Genomic DNA, 20,459 nt, shown 5'->3' on the forward strand with positions numbered 1-20,459 from the left:
CAACTAAAATTCTAGTAGTTGGCGATGACACTTTGTAAAGAAACTACACACCTATATACTGAACACATAATACGCATGTTTTGCAATTGCCACGGAGACAATAATGGTAATTTCAAAAGTTTGCATTTTCAGGACCCTAAAAAGCTGTTGTTCTGTAAATGAACAGCCAAATAATAAACGTTTTTCAGTTTCCTTGATTACTCAGTCTCACCTGTGTCTCATTTAGTTATTTGTGTATAAATACTCCCTGTTTTGCTCAGTTCTTGGTTGGTTAATGTCTTTGATTGATGTAGGCCTATGGTTTGATAGATATTGCTCCTGTAATTCTCCTGCATGTTTTTAGACTGTTTAATGATACTGCCTTCTCTGTGCATGTTGCTTATAACAACATTCGTGACAGAAATATTGTAAATAAGAAAAAATCAAAAATGCATAATTTTAACTCCTCATGATTTTTTACAGGATAACCCCATGAAACATTTTAAAATTAAGATGTGTAACCAGCCATGCAGTAAAATACCATGTAATCCGAACAATAATTAAAGTGCTGCAAATCTTGCAATAGTTCCCATATTTATGGTTCTCTAAAGAAACATTTAAGCTATATGCTTTTTTTTATTTTTTAGTATTTACAACAATGTTCTTAATTGACATAAGAAAGAGGAGAGAGGAAACCCATTCAAGTACAGTGCAATAGGCGGTGACCGTCCCCACCTCAATTTTCTCTCTTTTTATTGGTCTTCCTAAAGCCTGCAGTCAATTCAAAACCACATGCCACTTTCTACACTCCCCCCACAAGCCACAGACAGCCTGGAGAGTGAGAGGGGTCGAAACAAGAGGGAGAATCACCAAAAGAGGAAGAACAACAGAGGCAGAGAAGTTGTTCAAACATGCCAGCATACGCCACCAACATGAGGCTCAAGTTCCCCATTCTGGCTTTGATCCTGGAAGCCGTGACCATTGTCCTGTACGCTGTCTTTGTGGTTTATGACACCGGTGATGCTCATGGTGGGGGTCATCATGCAGAAGAGAATAACACTCATCCAGTCACTCCAATGACCCTTTATCCCAGTAAGTATTTGTCAGATTAATGTATATGTGTGCATATATCAGGTCTTGATGTGACATCTAAATTGATTAGTTTTAATTAAGTCTAAAATTTTATTGGAATGTTATTTCACTGACGAAACCAGAACACATTAGGTTACTCCAGTGAATGCATTTTTAAGGGTCAGATATGGAAGATATAGTTGGAAATTGGTAGTGATTGGTGCAGAAATGTTGTTAATTGTCCGTCACCAGAAGCATAGTAATGGTTGAAAAAAACTTTGCTGGATGATTTGGTCTTGCCCCTCCTGCAAATGAATTGATCCTCTTTTAAGCTGTCAACTTTGCTATTGAGTTTCATGGTGCTACTCACTCATCAGTGTTCACGGACTGAAGGGTTTATTTCTGCGAACGCTTTGGCGGCAATGTTTCACTAATGTTCATTCTGCACGCAAGTCTCTAAAAATACTCCCTCTGGAGAGGAGTCAATGCCACGGTCTCCTGCATTCTCAGGAGAAAGACAAAGAGGAGAGGTTGATGAAGTTCAGCTTTAGTATTTTAACAATGTCATCCATCAAGCTTTTCCATTGGTTCTGATTCAGGAGCCAGATCTTATACACTGGACATTAACTGGTGACTCAATACAGTACAAAATGATTGATTGGACTAAACATTTAAATCTTTGAATGCTACTATACTAAACATTATCAGTTTAACTACATATAAAATTATTAACAAGACATACTGTAGGCTGAATAGAAAAACTGACCAGTTTGGATCTCATTGCATTGAATTTTGATTGAATGGTTTCATGCTCTCAACTGCCAATAATTGCACATTGGAAACTAATAGCTTTAATGGTTTTCAATGTTAAGGTCATGTCCATGTTGGAATTTGTGTAGATTCTACGAAATGACAAATAAATTTGAACCAAAATACTGTAGAGTTTGTGTCTGTAACAGTCTGGGTCTAATTTTTTTTTCATTGCATAGTTTTGTTAATAGTTTTAAATGTTATATTCATGCTGGCATTTGTGTAGATTTTACGCAACGGCAGATGAAGTAGAAACAAAATACTGTAGAGTTTGATTGGACGTACATAATTGTCAACAACTAAAGATATAGGAAACATTCTCCCCTTGCCTAAAAATGTTGTTAAGCTCGTTTATTTTGGGTTGTGACCCTCTGAGGACCACTGATATAGAGGAATTTGTTCCCTTGTGAAAGGAATTATTCCTTCATTCTGTACATTTCCTTATAGATGTTTCCAACATCAATTGCATTCCTTTATTTTTCTCTGCATGCTATGCTCATTTGCAGAGATGACATGCATTGGCTGTAAAATGCCCTTATTTCCTTTTATCTTCAAATTGCACTCATAGTTGCTGGCTTGGACACAGTTTGGACTGAAACCAGCTCTAGGGTGTGGAGAGGATGAACATTTAAGATTAGTCTCAATGTCACATGTGTCCTCAAAGTTTCCATTCAACCCTTCAAAATTTGTAACCTGCTTAATTTTCTTAAAGTTACAAGTACATTGAACTTTAATATTAATGTCATTGGTTAATTTGTATAGGACTTGACAAGAACAGTCATCTGTTTGTTAATTGCAGTCATAGTTTGTTGTTCTTTGTGGTTTTCACAGTACCTCACAGAGACATGACTATTCCAGCCCCCTTTATCCTTTGAACAACAATCTTCTGCAAGAAACAAGACTTTAATTGTGTAGTTAAAATCTCCAGATTCAACTAAATATATTTACCCTTAACAATAACTCTTCTGCCTTTGATTTGCAAGAGGTGTGTTCAGAGACAGTATGAGCCTGCATGTGAATTTTTTCAATCAGTCAGCATTCTTAATATCAGTTACTTTGCTTTTTTTTTGGCATAGATAAACTGAATAGATAAAACTTTTTAGTTTTCAAAGGGCTGGGCATGTGAAGTTGTATATATATTAGAGCAAAGGGTCTCAACTCTGGCCCTCGAGATCCACTTTCCTGCGGAGTTTAGCTCCAGCCTTGATCAAACTTGCCTGCGTGCAACTTTTTAGTAATCCTGAAGACCTAGCTTGTTCAGGTGTGTGTTTGAATAGGCTTGGAGCAAAAATCTCCAGGAAAGTGGACCTCGAGGGCCAATGTTCAGAACCCCTGTATCAGAGCATTCAAATTCTTTGCCACCCAATGAACTTTATGACCTATAAAAACTATTAAAAGAAAACCTAAAATTAAATAAAAATAAAAAGCATATGTGTTGATAGACTGGGAAAACTAAGGCCGTCTGTTACTTTTGTACAAACATGCAAAGCATTCCAAAAATGAATGAGAAACACTTCAAAGAAAATAAAATAAAGGGCACTTTAATCGTGGCAGCAGAGAAAATAGGCTAAGTTATGTCACAGCGCTCTAAATTAGCGCTGACAGAATGTAATTAAGTCGATGAACATTCGCAAAGAGAGGAAACTTTCCACCCATTAGGAAAATGAGACCTTTGAGATTTTATCAGCAAATCTGTTGCATGTGGGTAATACGAAAAGTTTCACTGGGAAAATGATTCTGTTTGTTGTAAGAGCCAATGGTTGGGAAACATGGATTGTGCACCTTTACTCAGCCGGCAAGTTTATCTGTATTCCTCTATGATGCTCTTCCAAAATATGCATACATTAAATAGCCAGTGAAACGTACTTTAGCCAACTCTATCACTGTAAATATGTTTTCAACAGAAAGATCAGAGGAAAAGACTTGGGTCGTCCAACAGCTGATAAGGGTAGATAACCTCTGTTTCAGCTGTGTCAGAGGCCCACTTAAGTGTTTTTGGGGGGTTTCAGCAAGACCGCATTTTATTGCTCAACCATCAAAGACTAGAGACAATAAAGTAAACGATTGGTTCAATACAGAGTAAAAAAAAAAAAACACTACTGTGGTACCACAACTGGATTGGAAGTAAGAAGGATGGGAAGGGCTGTCGTGATATAACAGCTAGATCCTATCAAATTTTGGGGGATCCTTTGTTGATATGTTTTCTGTGAAACTTAAAAAAATGACCATTTAGAATAGAGTTTATGCAGTTATAGATCATGTTCTCTTGTTTGTTTGTTTTTAGATGGCTTGCAAGCAAGATAAGACTGAACTTTGCTGATTTTTAATCATTGCATATTTATCTGAAGTTTTCCTGTTTAGTCTGTTTTTACTGGAACATCGTATAGCTCTTTGTACAGTTTGCTGTCAGCATTGGAATATGTTATAAATGAGAATATGATCGTTTATAAAGAGAGAAAGCTATACAAATATATAAAAAGCTATAAAAATATGCAGCTAGCAAATAAAAGTACGTCTAGAAGCTTAGTTGGTACTACTTGCAGAGTTCATCGTCTATCTTGATGAGCTTAGCAGATGTCAGACCATGAGCACTATGATTGATGACTATTTGGGTTTGTCCACTGGCAAGTTTAGATTTTGTGTGGATTATTGAATGGGTGGAGGGTTTAGAGGCATTCCGAGGAAGCCTGAAGTAATGTTCGCCTATTCAACGTCTGGTGCCGCACATTGGAGGTTCACCCTTCGCAGTTCCACTTGCCTCTCTTGGGACTGACAATGAGACCCGTTTAAACTTCCTGACAATCGTTAATGTGTCTGATTATTATCAGTAGGGGGACAATGATATGGTTTGCATTGTGTAGTCTGAAAACAGGCCTTGCTGATGAATCAGGTGTTCTGGACCATATCCTATCTCTGTGTCCAGGGATGTTGACTGTACAGCTTCCTGAGCTGGAAAGTATAGAGCTCATTTCCTCTCTGCAGGAAAGATGGGCTAAGGCCAGCAGTGTTGGTGCAATGTGTTATTAAGACAATCAATGTTTGCATTTAAGTATTGTGAATTCATATCATTTTTTATACATATAATTGTATAGGCCTAAGTGTATTTACTCTTAGCAATTTCTTGCTTCTCTTGAAAAGCAATCCGTTTGCTGTAATGAACTAACTACATCCATCCTTATCTCGGCAGGGAAACACCCTGGATGGTTTGCCAGAAAGTATTTTAATTCAAAATGCAGCAATATAATATACATCATAGCAATGAAATTATTAATTCGTGAATCAGTGTCACTGAATTTCTGACATGGTTTCCATTCCCAATGGTCAGTCTGAAAACATGATTTCAGGTTGCTTTGTCACTGCAAATCTCTGGGTGTGTTTATGCTTTTTGTCAATCCAAATGAATCCAATCGAGTTTCAGATTCTGAAAGTTCTGTTCTTATGTACTTTAAACTTTGCAATCAGGGTCGCATATTTGTTTACATGTGCATTACATTATTGCATGTGCAGTGATCAGTCAACACTTTCTGAAACAGGGAAAGCCACTTATAAAACATCTTATGGCTTGCCGTGTTGCAGCCAGTTAGAGCACTGAAAAGACTGGATTGCTTGAATGTAACTAATCTTGGAATAAATAAATTTTAACACTCATTAGAGTCATGTGAAGTGAATAAAATTACACACGCTAACAGGGCCACTTAGGGCACCTTCTTAACCTGTCATTCATAGACTAATAGAAGAGCACACAAGACCTTTGTACCACATGGTTTTTGGCTGATTAGCATGAGTGTTACAAATTTGCACAAGGTTTACTCAAAAAGAGACTTTTTTATGCTGAGCAGGATTCTATTGATTCTTCGAGTGCAATAATTAATCAAGAATTACTTTACTGCTTAATATATTATGCATTTTCTCTTAAAGAAACAGGTAACGATGAAAAGAAATTTCTGTTATCTGTATCTTTTTTTACACAAATCTTCATGCAGTAAGCTCTACCAAGCAAGGGTATTATAGTTTTGCATTTTTTAATATCTTATTTATTAATATCATTTTCAAATTTCCTATAAATTTCAGTCTAGTTTTAGTTAGTTTTATTAATGGTTTTGTTTTAGTTTAGTTTTTTTTTTGTGAACATATTTCTATTTAGTTTTTATATATTTAGTTTCAGTTTTAGTTTTAGTTTTAGTAATTATAGTTTAGCTGAGTTAACAGAACACTTCCAGTTAAAGACATTTCATTTCAGCAAAGTTTAAAGAGTTTAATGTTTGCAGTTTACAGTTAACTCTGAAAGTACTAACTAACTTCAACTTACAGTTAACTAACGAGAACCTCTTAATACTACAAATAAAATAATTGTTTGAGGATGAACAAAGAACCAAACAAATGCGACTAAAAAGTAAAAATTATACATTCACACTCATTGATATTAAAAATGAAATCTTGTTAAACGTGGTGTAGCCTATAAGAAAAAGAAAAAAATATGTGTACGTTAATTATTATTATTTAAGATTATTTCTATGATTAATCCGTTCAAACATTATTTTTGTATTGATACATTTATGCTTTTTGTCTATTGCAGCATTTAAAATCATATAAGCCAACTAGTTATACTCATATTCAAATGTTCTATTCAGACCAGACATTTAGTATAGGCCTAGTTCTACTCTGACAAATTTAGCGTCTATTTCTGGGCTAAACATGCCATTTGTTTTTTCAGTTTTCTGCTGCTTTATTGGCACTTTTCTGAAAGCGGGTTTGCTTTGAAAAACGGGGGGGGGGGGGGGGGGAAGACGCGGGCAGTGGAATGGGGAAAAGGCGCAAGGTCTCGAGATGAGTAGCTAACTTGAGTTTCTCATGTTTTTAGCACGTTGGAACGCTACATTTCCTCAGTCATAAAATAGATTTGTGTGATGAACAAACAGAAATTTAAGTTGTAAATCACTGCTATAATGTAGCAGTGCACCTTTTCATTGGTGACCTGTTCAAACTACTGATGGAGTAAATGTGGTTCTAGAATGCTGTGAATAACTTCAGGCTTTAGATGTGGAGAAACCACTCTCTCATCAACCTTTTATCCATGTGTCCAGTGTTTCAGGATGTACACGTGATGATCTTCATTGGGTTTGGTTTCTTGATGACCTTCCTAAAGAGATATGGCTTCAGCAGTGTGGGCGTCAACCTGTTGCTGGCTGCCTTTGGCTTGCAGTGGGGTCTTCTCCTCCAGAACATCTGGCACTTGGATGATGGAAAAATAAGAGTCAGCATTGATAGGTAAACTCATCCTTTTGGTGACCGTATGATTGGGTGACTGACTTAATATAACTGCTCATTATTTCGTTATCCAACAAAATAGTTAAATGCTAGATGTTCAGTTACATTTAACTCCATTTTACTTTGAATTTAATCAGTGTAAAACAATAAAATGAAATAGATATCTGACTACATATGCCTATGAGTAAAACTCTGCATCTGTCCCATAATTCCTTCTCTACAGAATGATTAATGCTGACTTCAGTACAGCAACAGTTCTGATCTCATTTGGAGCGGTTTTGGGGAAAACCAGCCCTGTCCAGCTTCTCATCATGACCTTGTTGGAGATCACCATCTTCTGCATCAATGAGCATGTGGTTGTGGAAATTCTTGGGGTTTGTAAAGGCTCATTCGTTCATTTACTTGAAGGACAATTCTGGCCAAAAATTAACCTAGGGCTAAATAAAACATGGGTACCGAGTCGACCGTTCTCTGGGATGCGTTTACATGATAATCGAATGTACCCAATTTTAACGTTAGTTTTGGTTTAACTACAGATTAGCTTATATCGCTAGTGTATGGGGCATTGAATAAGTAAAAATAAAAATCGCTAGTTAATACCACTAAAAAGGCTCAAAATACTACGGTAGCATAATTAGGGTCTCTACCTGCAAACCAAAGCAATGAGAAATTTGTAAGTGTACAGACAGTTTAATAAAAAGATACTTTATAAAGACAGTACACTTCGCGTATACAAGCAGGAGCCATCTTTGGAAAACAGTCTCGACCAGTCGAACCATGAACGCCGTGATGGTCGATAGTCACAGTTCAGTTCACGTAGCACGGCGTTCATGGTTCGACTGGTCGAGACTGTTTTCCAAAGATGGCTCCTGCCTACATACGCGAAGTGTACAATCTTTATAAAGTATCTTCTTATAAAAACTGTCTGTACTCTTACAAAGTTCTCAATGCTTCGGTTTGCAGGTAGAGACCATAATTATGCTACTGTGTTAGTGTGGGGCTATTTTGAGCCTTGTTAATGGTATTAACTAGCGATTTATATGTTTACCTATACAATGCCCCATACACTAGCGCTATAAATTAATCTGTGGTTAAACTAAAACTAACGTTAAAACTGGGGACATTCTATTATCATGAAAACGCATCCCAGAGAACAGTCAAGGTTCATTTTTGGAATTGTCCTTTAATACATAGTTTTTCTTGTTTTGGGGGGGAATCAGCGTGACGCCTCTTCCATTCTTATTTGACCACTAACTTGATTTCCACCAGATCAAGGGTTTAGTGCACGTTGAACATTATACATATTTTTAGTACTACTTTTAATTTGGTTTAGTTTCATTAATTTTGTTAGCAGAGTGTGTTATGAACTGTGTTCATGTGTTCCAATGTTCATGCTGTCTGAGTTCCTGCAAAGTAATTTCATTACAAAAGGAAGTTGGGTCAAAGATGAAGGAAAAAAGCTATTTTCTATCTCCTTCCTAAACTTGACAGGATAAACTTGATGAACACACCCAGTGTTCCAATAACAACTAAAACACATGGTATCAAAAACACCCTCTTAGTCATGAAGGAGATATACAGTAGTGCCTGGATTACCTGGGAATAAAGGAAACGAATGATGTGATGAATCAGAAAATTAACAGTGATGGCACCGCTACAAAATAAACCTTACCTTAAAGCTGCAGTCAAACTTGAACAAATTTTTTCATCTGTTCTTCATAACCATTCTTGTTTCTTAACAGGTTTCTGATGTTGGTGCCTCCATGACCATCCATGCGTTTGGGGCTTACTTTGGATTATCTGTCGCTCGTGTTCTTTATCGTCCAGGTCTTCAGAACGGCCATGAGAATGACGGATCAGTCTATCACTCAGACATGTTTGCAATGATCGGTATGTGTATATCGAGGGATTATTGGGTCAGATTGAAAACTAAAAGTCTAAAACTAAAAGTCTTAAACAAAAACTAAAAGTCTAAGTTGAAAATTAAAAGTCGAAGTCGAAAATGAATTTGGTCTTTAGAATAGGGCATTTTGTATTTAGGATTGGGCATTTTGTATTTAGGATTGGGCATTTAGTCATTTAGCCATTTAGGATTTAGGACTGGGCATTTGGGCATTTAGGATTGGGCATTTGAGGATTGAGGAATGTATGCAAATCCTAAATGGCCTAATGACTAAATGCCCAATCCTAAATACCAAATGCCCACTCCTAAATACCCAATGCCCTATCCTAAATACCAAATGCCCAATCCTAAATACCAAATTCATTTTCGACTTAGACTTTTAGTTTTCGACTTAGACTTTTAGTTTCAGATTTAGACTTTTAGTTTTCGTTTAAGACTTTTAGTTTTAGACTTTTAGTTTTCAATCTGACCCAATAATCCCTCCATATGTGTAGATCTTCCAGTCAGCTTATTCCACTCTCTAATCAGAGTGACTTACCAGTTCCACTTAATTGCCTACAAAAATTAACCTAGAGCTTCAATACGTTTAAAGTTTTCATATGCAAGTAAGATTTTCTACAATGTTTTACATACAAGGTAATTGGCAATTAGTAGGCGCCATATTTAATTGAACATGAATGAAAATGAATCTGTGAATGAAAATGTTTAGAGTGGTGTATAACTTGGTGTTGAAAATATATATGCCTGCACAAAATCCAGTGAACAAAACAACTCTAGAAAATATTGGTGGTGACATAAAGATTTTACCTTACTGTACTTTTGTAGCTCACAACATAATTTCTTTCAAATCAAATAATTAAAGTGCAGGGCAGTCTCCATTTTGCGATTTGGTAAGCATACCAACACTAAACATGTGCTTAGAAAGGTGATCATATACATTTAATTCATCAAGCATTGTGTCTGTATAGGTACATTCACCATTCCACTCTTCTTGGGTCTGTAGGCACAGTCTTCCTGTGGATGTTCTGGCCCAGCTTTAATTCTGCTATTGCTGAACCTGGTGATGCTCAGCTAAGAGCTGTTATCAACACATATTTCTCTCTGGCTGCTTGTACTCTCGCTGCCTACGCTACCTCCAGTCTGGTGGAGAAGAAAGGGAAACTTGACATGGTGGGTCATCATACCAGTCTCTTGTTATTGTACTAGATCTCACATTTAGTATGCCTTATGACTTAGCCTGTTGTATTCTGTTGCACAGGTTCACATTCAGAACGCCACGCTGGCTGGAGGTGTTGCGGTGGGTACCTGCGCCGACATGGACATCCAGCCATTCGGAGCAATGCTGATCGGAACCATTGCAGGCATTATCTCCACCGTTGGCTTTAAGTTCCTCACTGTATGATATTCTTTCACATCCCAGACTTTCTCTATACCATAAATCAATTGCATATTAATCCATCTTTGTGTCCATCTCTCTCTCTCTTTTTAGCCCGTACTCGCCTCCAAACTGGGAATTCAAGACACCTGTGGCGTGCATAACCTCCACGGTATGCCGGGCATCCTAGGCGGTCTTGCCGGCATTGTGGCGTCAGCACTGAATAAGAAAAATAGGTAGCTGCCAGCTCTTAACATTTAGTTTTTTGATTTTTCCTATTATCAGTAGGGCAATAAATGGTTTTAATATTACTGTGCTTGTCTGTCCCAGTGTTTCAGCAGCTTTACAGGCAGGGGGGTTGGCATCATCTCTAGGGTTTGCTTTGGTGGGTGGGTTGTTCACAGGTGGGTATTGATACAAGCACCATAAAATCGACAAGACATTGCATTTATGCATTTATTTTTATTCAGATCTAATTCATTTTATTCAAATCAAAACCATATAAAACCAACATGAATTCAAAGAATACACTTTTTAAAGAACTTGGCACATGCATTTTAACTAGATTTTTGGACACACTTATTTTTCACTGACCCACTTAACATTACCTTATTACATTGCAAGATTTTTTTTATATATATAAAAACACAAAGTAAACTATTTTTCATACCCCCTCCAGGTCTGATTATGAAGATTCCATTTTTGGGACAACCACCTGACCAAAACTGCTTTGATGACTCAATCTTCTGGGAGGTACGTCAATTAAGGGATAATGTACATCCAGCTGGTTGTTACAGCAGAATAAACCCTGACAGGGTGATGAGGACCCCGACGCGAAGCTGGATGTACATTATCCCGCATATTACACGGCTACTTGCCACATAAGTAAATACTAAGACATAAAAATTGTATCTGAGTTGAAACATTTTATTAGCTCTTTAAACGCAAAGCTTCCACAAAGAAAGTAGTTGCTAGCAAGTGGCAAGTTCAAACTAGACGTACATTTAAGGGATAAGGTACAGTCATACCACTTATTACATGGCGTTTCGCCCCATAAATAATTATGGGGATAAGGGTGTACTCACACTCAGCATGGTTGCCATGAACCGGGCCCGAGTACGATTGTCCCCCCTCCCCACTCCCCCTCTGGCCTGCACTCACATAGGTGCCGTTTCTCAAAACCAAGAATGCAAAGAACGGACTTGTGTTTTTGGGGAGAACGCTCTTGCTAGTTGTTCTTGGAAGAATGAACTTAAAAGGTGACGAGCACACAGAACGCTGCTGACAGTTTGAGGCGATGTGTTCTTGCTGGTATTGCGCAATACCCCTGCATAGCACCGTCTTCAGTACCCAAACATAAGAATTATTGATGATAACAGGTTTTTAGCATGACTGGCCGGTTGGCTCGCTAGCTACACCCGCGTGCGCTTTTGGAGATTCTTCACTACCGAAAATGTTTGAGCATATTTTCGATTCGCCGAAATTTTCGTAAAAATGGCAATATTTGAAATCTACACAGTAGATTTCTCGCATCAAATGTTCACAGAAGGGAATTTAGTGATGAAATAGCATACGAAATTGTACAAAAACGACTTACTGTTGTTCTGCCTTTCTGCTCCCCGCTCCTTCCTTGAATGCCGAAATGAATGATGGGATATTTCTGCCGTCAAGTTCACACAAGTTACCAACCGATGCATCCTCGGTAAAATGGGCGTGTCAAGAACACTTCCGGGATTTTTAACCGTTCTTGCCAAAATGCAAACTTGTGTATTGAGACAGTACTTGGGCAGCGACTGATGACGTTTCACAAGTCCACAAGAACACAAGTACAGACAAGAACGCATATTGAGAAACGGCCAGGGTTTCAGCATTCGTGCCGGAGCACGCTTACGTCATTATGGTGCGACGGTTTCGGGATAAACAAGAAGAGCGGCGCTCTCTGAACACAATGGAGTCCATTGCTCTGTTTTCTTTTTGGATAATTTTGTGTCGTTGGGTCCACGGTGGTCCACAGCCCTCTCACAGCCTGTTGTTAAACAGATGTGTCGCCTTAGTGGCGCGAAAATTTTCACGTAATCGTGCTGCTCGTATGAGGAGGTTTGCAAGGTACCAGCTGAGGTGCAGCAAGGACTTTGCAGCTTTGATTACGGACTACAGTTCCTGTACATCACGCGTCCTGTTCCGTGCTCCAGCACTGTTAGCGCTCACACTGCATGCGAACCGCGCCCGAGTCCAACTGAACCGTGCTCTGGCCCACCTCTTCCAAGCGGGCCAGGGCCGGCTAATCGAGCCGCGCCCGGGCACGGTTCGGAGCACTCACACTAGTCAAACGAACCGCGCTTTGGTGGTCAAACGCACTCGGGCACGGTTCAAACTGGCTAGTGTGAGTACACCCTGAGAGAGTGATTTGAGATTAAAGTGTTTTAAAATCATACCTGTTTGTTATTTTATAATCCATTACAGTTTACAAAACAATCGTCACAAAATAGTAGCAGCTGCGTTTGTATGAAACAAGAGAGAGTGAGTCCTCGATACCGGACAACATAATTAAATACCTGTACACAAAATATTGATTTGAGTTTTAATATTTTATTAGCTCACCAAACGCAAAACTTCCACAAGGAAAAAACTTTCCGAGCAAGCGTAAAGTGCCGACAGTGACAGTTACCCAGATGAGCCTGTGCGATCAGTTTTCAGGGTTATCAGGGGAACAACATACCGCTGGATAGGGCGATTGACCAATCAGAATCAAATTTTCAACAGAGCCGTGTAATAAAAAAAGACAATTTACTAAATGCTATTTAGTAATACATGGTCACACCATCTTTTAACATTCATAAAAATGTCTTGTAGCTTATAAGTTTGGTAATCGTGGATGCTTTTGATATGCAGGTACCGGAGGAAGAGGAAGAAACCGAAGAGCGTTTGACTCATGGCGATTATTCCCCGAACAAAGCAGAGGCTTAAAGCTCTGCTTCCAACCAACTTCACAAAACAAGAGAATCTGTCCAATAAGCACCTCAGGAGCTTTTCAACCATCAGCATCTACACCATTAAAATCTTTAACAGCTGTTAAAGGTTTTAGTTTTAGCTTTTAGCTGTTAAAGACACTATTGAATACCAGCATGAAGAGATGTCATGTATTCTTTTGTAAGTGGTGCTTTTCTAAATACATGTAGCTAAAATTTAAAAACATGCAATTCATATTATTAAGTGGTCTCAAAAATGTTCTAAGTGTAAAAAATGTGTTGTTTCAACTTAAAAAAGGAAGTGTTCATGCTGCCTTATATTTTTAAGTTTAGTCAACTCAAATATCCAAGTTGTCACTTGTTACAACTTTAAGGCAGCACGAACACTTACTTTTTTAAGTTGAAACAACATCTTCTTTTTATTTACACAGTGTATTACCCTAATGAAATGTAAGATGGTTAAAAGTGTATTACCAAAAAGTTACTGAGTTAACTCAGAGTGCGGATCAGTTATTATTGTCATCTGCTGAATTGCAATTAGCATACACTGACTGACTAGTTGCTCACTGTAACATGCCAAAAATCTGAGCCAATGTGAGACTTATTGCTTAAGTGCCTTTTATCATATTTTGCTTTGAATAAGCTTTTTGATTTTCTACAGACCCAATTTTTTTCATCACTAGATATGCATTTTGACTTTTTTTTTACAATCATGCTGATTACTCCACATCTAAAGAGAGATCCTTCAACTTTCTTTAAACAATTATAGTTGCTTATTATTGTGATCCGTAACAACCCTTTATGCAATGATATAAGACGTATTTAAAACTATTGTATCCTGAAAAACTAACAAATATATTGTTGACTTTTATATTTTCCACACAATTTCTAATCATTTAATTTGAACTCAGGCAGACAGTGGCCCCAAAAAGTATTTCAAGTCCCATTTAAAATTGTATATAAAACGTAAAAAATTAAATATCAAATAAAGTGGCATGTATTTAAAACGAAGATAACTAAGCTTTTCCAGATTGTTAGGTTTAAAAATATGAAACAACAAGATATACACTGATAAAATAGACAACAATTTTGGACACTTTCTGGTTGTGAGGAAACTGCCCGAAGGACTAAAGGACACTGGGACCAACTGATTAAATGTAATGGCATAAATGGCAAAGAACTGTGGAAAAGCTGTAGTGTCATTTGTCTGCAGTGTGATGTAGTGTCCAAATACATTTTGGGGCCACTGTAAATTATATCTTTGAAACTTCATATTTTTGTCAGAATTATTAAAAAATCTCATTCAACAGCATTACATAAAAGCTCTTTTACTGCATTGCTTGAACTTTCAGCTCGTAGTACAAATAAGCAGACGTGATAGGACAGTCACTGCTTGCACTTAGTAAGACTTCCAAATGCCATGTTTTTTAAGACAAAGAGGATATGGAAAAACTCCTTGCAAGCTGACTTACTGATTAAATTGTTGTCTTTGAATGTATGTGTTCTCACATGCTTCACTCCCAAACCTCATCAATTCATTGTATTTGAAAACTCTGTTAATGTATTAAACTTTTACTGTCATTTATAAAATCAGCCTATCTGAATTTATTTTTGTTACTATAAATATATTGGAGGCTGCTAATGTGTGATGTGAGTATAATAACAGAGACTGTGTTCAGTAAAAAGGTTATAAGATATTAGATTTATGCACAGCATATTTTTTTTTTGGTTGGCGTGCTGTGGTTTGATATGTTATACTCCATCTAATCAAACTATTATAAATTATATTATGTATGGTGATCAGATATACAGTTTTCTTTATACATTTACTAAACAGCCCAATCTCAAGGTTTTTTTTTTTTTTAACGTATAGTTGACATGTCAACTATTTAAATTATGCCACTGTGACTACTTGCTTGAACCTTTTATTGTAGGTAATTTTCCTTTGAATAAGCTTTGTTTATACAGACCCATTTTGTATCATACACTAGAGATTTTTTTACCCAATGATTTCTTTGTGATTTTTTTAATTGGTTTGTTCTGTTTTACAATAATGCCTATACAGTGATGCAGGGATTACATATTTTTGTAGGCCGAAAAATCAGTAGCACCTCAATGCAGTACATGAGATCCACGGGTAGGAGTCGGATCAAGATCCAAGGGGTGGAGATGGGTAGGATTAGGGGCGGGTTTAGGGATCAGGGGTGGGTTTAGGGATCAGGGGGCGTAGATGGGTAGGTTTAGGTATATGTAAGGTGGGAGGAGTTGGATCTGGATCCGACTCCTCCACGTGGATTTCATGTTCTGCAGTGGGAACCATCTCCAAAAACTTTCGGGTTTTTGTCAAGGGAACCAGGGTGTAGTCTCGTGTATATGGCAAGCCGTTTTAGCCTAAATTGTACCCAGCCTTACTCATCGTAACTGCATTTTTACTGGTAAGAATTCAAATAGAGAGCTTTACAATTCAATTCTTACTAGTAGCAATTACAATTAGAGAGCTCTTTAATGCAATTATTACTAGTAAAAACTGATTTAGAGAGCTCTCTAATTCAGTTCTTACTAGTAAGAATCCAATTGCAGAGCTCTTTAATTCAATTAGAGAGCTCTTTAATGCAATTCTTACTAGTAGGAATTCAATTAGAGAGCTCTACAATTCAATTCTTACTAGTAAAAATACAATTAGAGAGCTCTCTAATTAAATTATTACTAGTAAGAATTACAATTGCAGAGGTCTCTAATTCAATTCTTACTAGTAAAAATACAATTAGAGAGCTCTCTAATTAAATTATTACTAGTAAGAATTACAATTGCAGAGGTCTCTAATTCAATTCTTACTAGTAACAATTCTAACAATTCTAGAGAGCTCTACAAATTAATTTTTACTAGTCATATGTCTCCATTGACTTCCATTCATTTTTAATTACGGAGCTCTCTAATTTAATTCTTACTAGTAAGAATTACAATTAGAGAGCTCTACAATTGAATTGTTACTAGTAAGAATTACAATTAGAGAGCTCTCTAATTGAATTGTTACTAGTAAGAATTAAATTAGAGAGCTCTCCAATCCAATTATGACTAGTAACAATTACAATTAGAGAGCTCTCAAATAGAATTAAAGAGCTCTGCAATTGCATTCTTACTAGTAAGAATTGAATTAGAGAGCTCTCTAATGCAATTGTTACTAGTAAGAATTCCAATTAGAGAGCTCTCTAATTCAGTTGTTACTAGTAAGAATGTAATTGCAGAGCTCTCTAATTCAATTACAGAGCTCTGCAATTGTACATATCTTAAATTCGTTTTTTTACTAGTAAGAATTGAATTAGAGAGATCTGCAATTACATTCTTACTAGTAAGAATTGAATTAGAGAGCTCTCTAATTGTATTTGTTACTTGTAAGAATTGGGTTAGAGAGCTCTCTAATTGAATTGTTACTAGTAAGAATGCAATTACGACGAGTAGGGCTGGGTACAATTTAAGCTAAAACGGCTTGCCATACGTGTAGCCAGACCTTCACGCCGCCTTCACTCTGGCATATGAATTCAGCTCCGTAATACGCAATACTCACCCAACGGACGTCGTACTACACAGTGAAAAGCGTCGGAAGCGGGTAGAACAAAAATTGCGGAGAGATTAGAAAGGTTGATTTTGTCAGTTCTGTATAATCTCTCTGATGAGGGTTATAGAGTTATTAATAGGAAGGCTGCTGCGTGAGGACAGTTGCTCAGGACGTTGACATGTCAGGTCGGCTAAAAAATGTGATTTAGTAGTATAATTTAACACTATATCACATAGTTCGATGTCTGCCAACAATTTAATTGTATTAACTGCCCTAATAACGTTAGCAAATCATGAAAATAAAAAAATGACATGACAACTTAACTTTTAATAAAATAAATAATGATTTTATAACGATAAGAATTCAGGTTTGTTTATCAGTATCATAGCAACGCTAACTTCCGCTGGAAGTGTCGGATAGGAACCGTCCGTAGCTTTTCGCAAGAGTTCAATTTTTTGAACGCATCCGGATAACCAACGGACACGATTTTCTTCGCACCGCACTCGGTCGGGCCCGTTTCGGACCCATTCGCATGCGGTCTGCGAATCTCCATAGGAAATGAATGACTTCCGGTCGTTTCGGACCCGTATAGGAGCTGATTTGTACATGATGGGTGCTTCTCATTTCTTATTTGTGCATCCTCGTTTCCTTTCCTAGCGCCTCAGCTCCTCCCCTGTAGGTTGTGAGGGAAGGACGCAAGGAAAGAAAATGAGGACGGAGGAATCGAATGAAAGCTTTTTTTTAATAGATTGGAATACTTGATCACTCGAGCGTCATCAGCAGCGCTCAAAGGATCTGCCCTTATGTTGTTGAAGGATCGAGAAGGGAGGAGGCTTTCAGAGGAGTTATGAGCTCATATCTCCTCTGAAAGCCTCCTCGATCCTCGACTCCTCGCGGTGCAATTAGAGAATTGAGAATTGAAATGTCCTTCAAGATGGCTGTGTTTGATTGGTTTCCGGGTAATAGGATGGAGGACCAATTGTATATATTATAATATATAATATTGTATATATTGCCAATTACCAGACATGGGGACTTGTGACTTGGTGACTTGGACTCGAGTCGACTCGAGTCGCTATTTTTATGACTTGTGACTTGACTTGACAAAAAATAAAATACTTGAGACTTGACTCGGACTTGGAAGTTAAAGACTCGGGACTTGACTTGACTTGAGACACGATGACTTGAATGACTTGAGTGTTAATCACATCATGTTTTCAGTTTGAATATAAAATATATAAATTATTTTAAAAAAATAAAGTTGATCCAGCTGGAGCGCAGGCTGAAAATAGCGTTGTCATGACTGGATCACGAGATCATCAGTCATGCCGTCTCGTACCTTACGCACACCACGCCCACTTACATCAGATATCACATCAACATGTCAGCCGGAGGGGTACTGAGGGTCGTCGCTTTCGGCTTCAAGAATTTCTCACAACAAGATGGCAAAAGACGAACAGCGCTTTGCAAGACATGCAACATTAAGATCGCGGACAGCCAGACGACAACCTCCAATTTCGTCCGCCATTTGAAGAGCCATTCTGCCCAGTAAGTGCTTGTCAATTTGTTAATGTTATCTGGTTAGCTCGTTCGTAGTTAGCTAATGTAATAATAGCTAAAGTAGCCATTATGGTGGACTCGGTAGATAAAGGTAGTGGCGTGTCTTCTTCCTCAACTCTTTTTTTAAATAGCACATTAAAGAAAGTTGTTTAGCCATTATTGTTGCGATGTTAATAAATTGGTAAAAAAAAAAAAAAAAAAAAAACCCAGCTAACGTTAGCTAGAGCCCGCCGGCGCCGCTCAGAGAGTTTTCCTGTCGGAACCCCTAGCAACCATAGCAACCAATAACGTTCCGGAGGGAGGCTTTCTACAACTTGCTTGAACAGTTCTATTTTATTCTGAAAACAAATTAAACACACACCAGTCAACAATAAATCAGGTTTATATTAATATATTTTCTTAAATACATTTGAATAATACAAATATACTAAAAATGTATTTTTATCAAACTTGCCTGGGCGGGCCAGTGAGTAATGAAGCAGAATATTGGGTCATATGTCTAATGCTTTTTGAAAACTTAAGGCTTTCTTCTTCATAAAACAATTCGGACATCATCACATTTTTGTATAATTTAATAATACAGTTTATTTATTTAATAATTGATTAATACTGTAAATCGTGATATTTTCTGAGACGTTATCATACTGTGAAAATCTCATACCAATACAAGCCTACACGGGAGAGTCCCCCACCCCACCCCCGCTGTTAAAAAAGTTACTCAGTAACTTTTACTCTGAGTAAATTTTAAATGAGCTACTTTTTACTTTTACTTGAGTAGATTTTTAGACCAGTACTTTTACTTGTACTTAAGTAAAATTTAATTGAAGTAGTAGTACTTTTACTTGAGTAGAATATTTTATTACTCTTTCCACCTCTGAACAGAAGTGACGTTACCCCGCCATCGCTGATACAACCTTTAACAGTCATGTTTTTGCTTCTGTTTCACAGATATGCAGAGTATGAAAGGTCAAGAAACGCCTGCACTGATGCTACACAGCCTGCAATTTCCCAGTTCCTCCAGTCTCGTCCTCAGGAAGCCTATTCAGCTAATCATCCAAGACAGAAGGCCATAACAAATGCCATTCTAAGAGACCTGGTGATAGGATGTAGCATGCCTCTTTCAATCACTGAGAATGGACATTTCCGACACTTCATGTCTGTGGCTGACTCCAAGTACCAGCCTGCCTGTCGTAGGACAATAACTTTAAAGATAGAATCCCTTGTTGCAGAGACTAAAGAGAAAATAAAAGTGCTTCTTGCTAGTGCAGACCATGTATCAGTTACAGTGGATATTTGGTCAGACAGGAGAATGCGTGGCTTTTTGGGAGTCACTGGCCATGTTTTGGCAACATCTGAGGGAGTTCAGCTGAAATCATACTTGCTTGCCTGCAACAGATTCAAAGGATCTCACACAGGAGAATGGATACCAGAAGCCTTTGATTCCATATGTGATGAATATAACATCAGACAAAAACTTGACTTTGTTATTTGTGACAATGCCGCCAATATGAAGCGAGCATTTACAGTGTGTTTCCCAAAAGAGCAAGATGGTGAAGTAACTGATGATGACAATCTGGATGATGCAGATTTGTGTGAAGACCTCTCCAGAGGTGAATGGGAGACTGTGGACCGCATGATCAACAGAGGAATTCCTAAACGTCAGCAATGCTTTGCCCATACGCTGCAATTAACTGTTGGTGATGGTCTCAAGGATGCACGGATCATGAACAGTACCTTTGCAAAATGCTCCAAACTGAGCTCTCTCCTGCATACATCCAGCACCTTTAAAGATGCATTTGAAGCTAAGTTTGGGCAGCGAGGGATACCCGCTGCTGTGAATACACGGTGGAATTCAACTCTCCGCCAAGTTAAGGCAGTGCTCTCATTCAGTCATCAGGAACTGTGCAGTGTTGTTCAGGACACAGGCCACAGTTAGCTGGTCTTCTCAATTAGGGAGTGGAATCTGAT

The 20,459-nt window shown here is 37.7% G+C and overlaps 1 protein-coding gene across 2 annotated transcripts; it reads left to right on the plus strand.

The window, feature by feature from the left end:
- The first annotated feature begins 779 nt into the window (after positions 1 to 779).
- On the plus strand, positions 780 to 14,965 carry rhag (Rh associated glycoprotein). 2 transcript variants are annotated; one of them, XR_013200050.1, is made up of 11 exons: positions 780 to 1,071; positions 6,945 to 7,128; positions 7,352 to 7,502; positions 8,871 to 9,018; positions 10,035 to 10,201; positions 10,290 to 10,427; positions 10,521 to 10,642; positions 10,737 to 10,810; positions 11,086 to 11,159; positions 13,299 to 13,642; positions 13,776 to 14,965. XR_013200050.1 is itself a non-coding variant. In XM_077221068.1 (10 exons), the coding sequence occupies exons 1-10, from the start codon at positions 891 to 893 to the stop codon at positions 13,371 to 13,373; spliced, it is 1,314 nt and encodes a 437-aa protein (XP_077077183.1). In that variant the 5' UTR covers positions 780 to 890; the 3' UTR covers positions 13,374 to 14,965. The 2 variants fall into 2 exon arrangements, 1 of the variants encoding a protein (XP_077077183.1); XM_077221068.1 differs by having other exon boundaries at positions 13,299 to 14,965.
- The last annotated feature ends 5,494 nt before the right edge of the window (positions 14,966 to 20,459 follow it).

Source organism: Siphateles boraxobius, unplaced genomic scaffold (assembly GCF_051911475.1).
Source record: "Siphateles boraxobius isolate OS27281-9 unplaced genomic scaffold, OSU_SipBor_1 8, whole genome shotgun sequence".
Taxonomy (NCBI): Eukaryota; Metazoa; Chordata; class Actinopteri; order Cypriniformes; family Leuciscidae; genus Siphateles; species Siphateles boraxobius.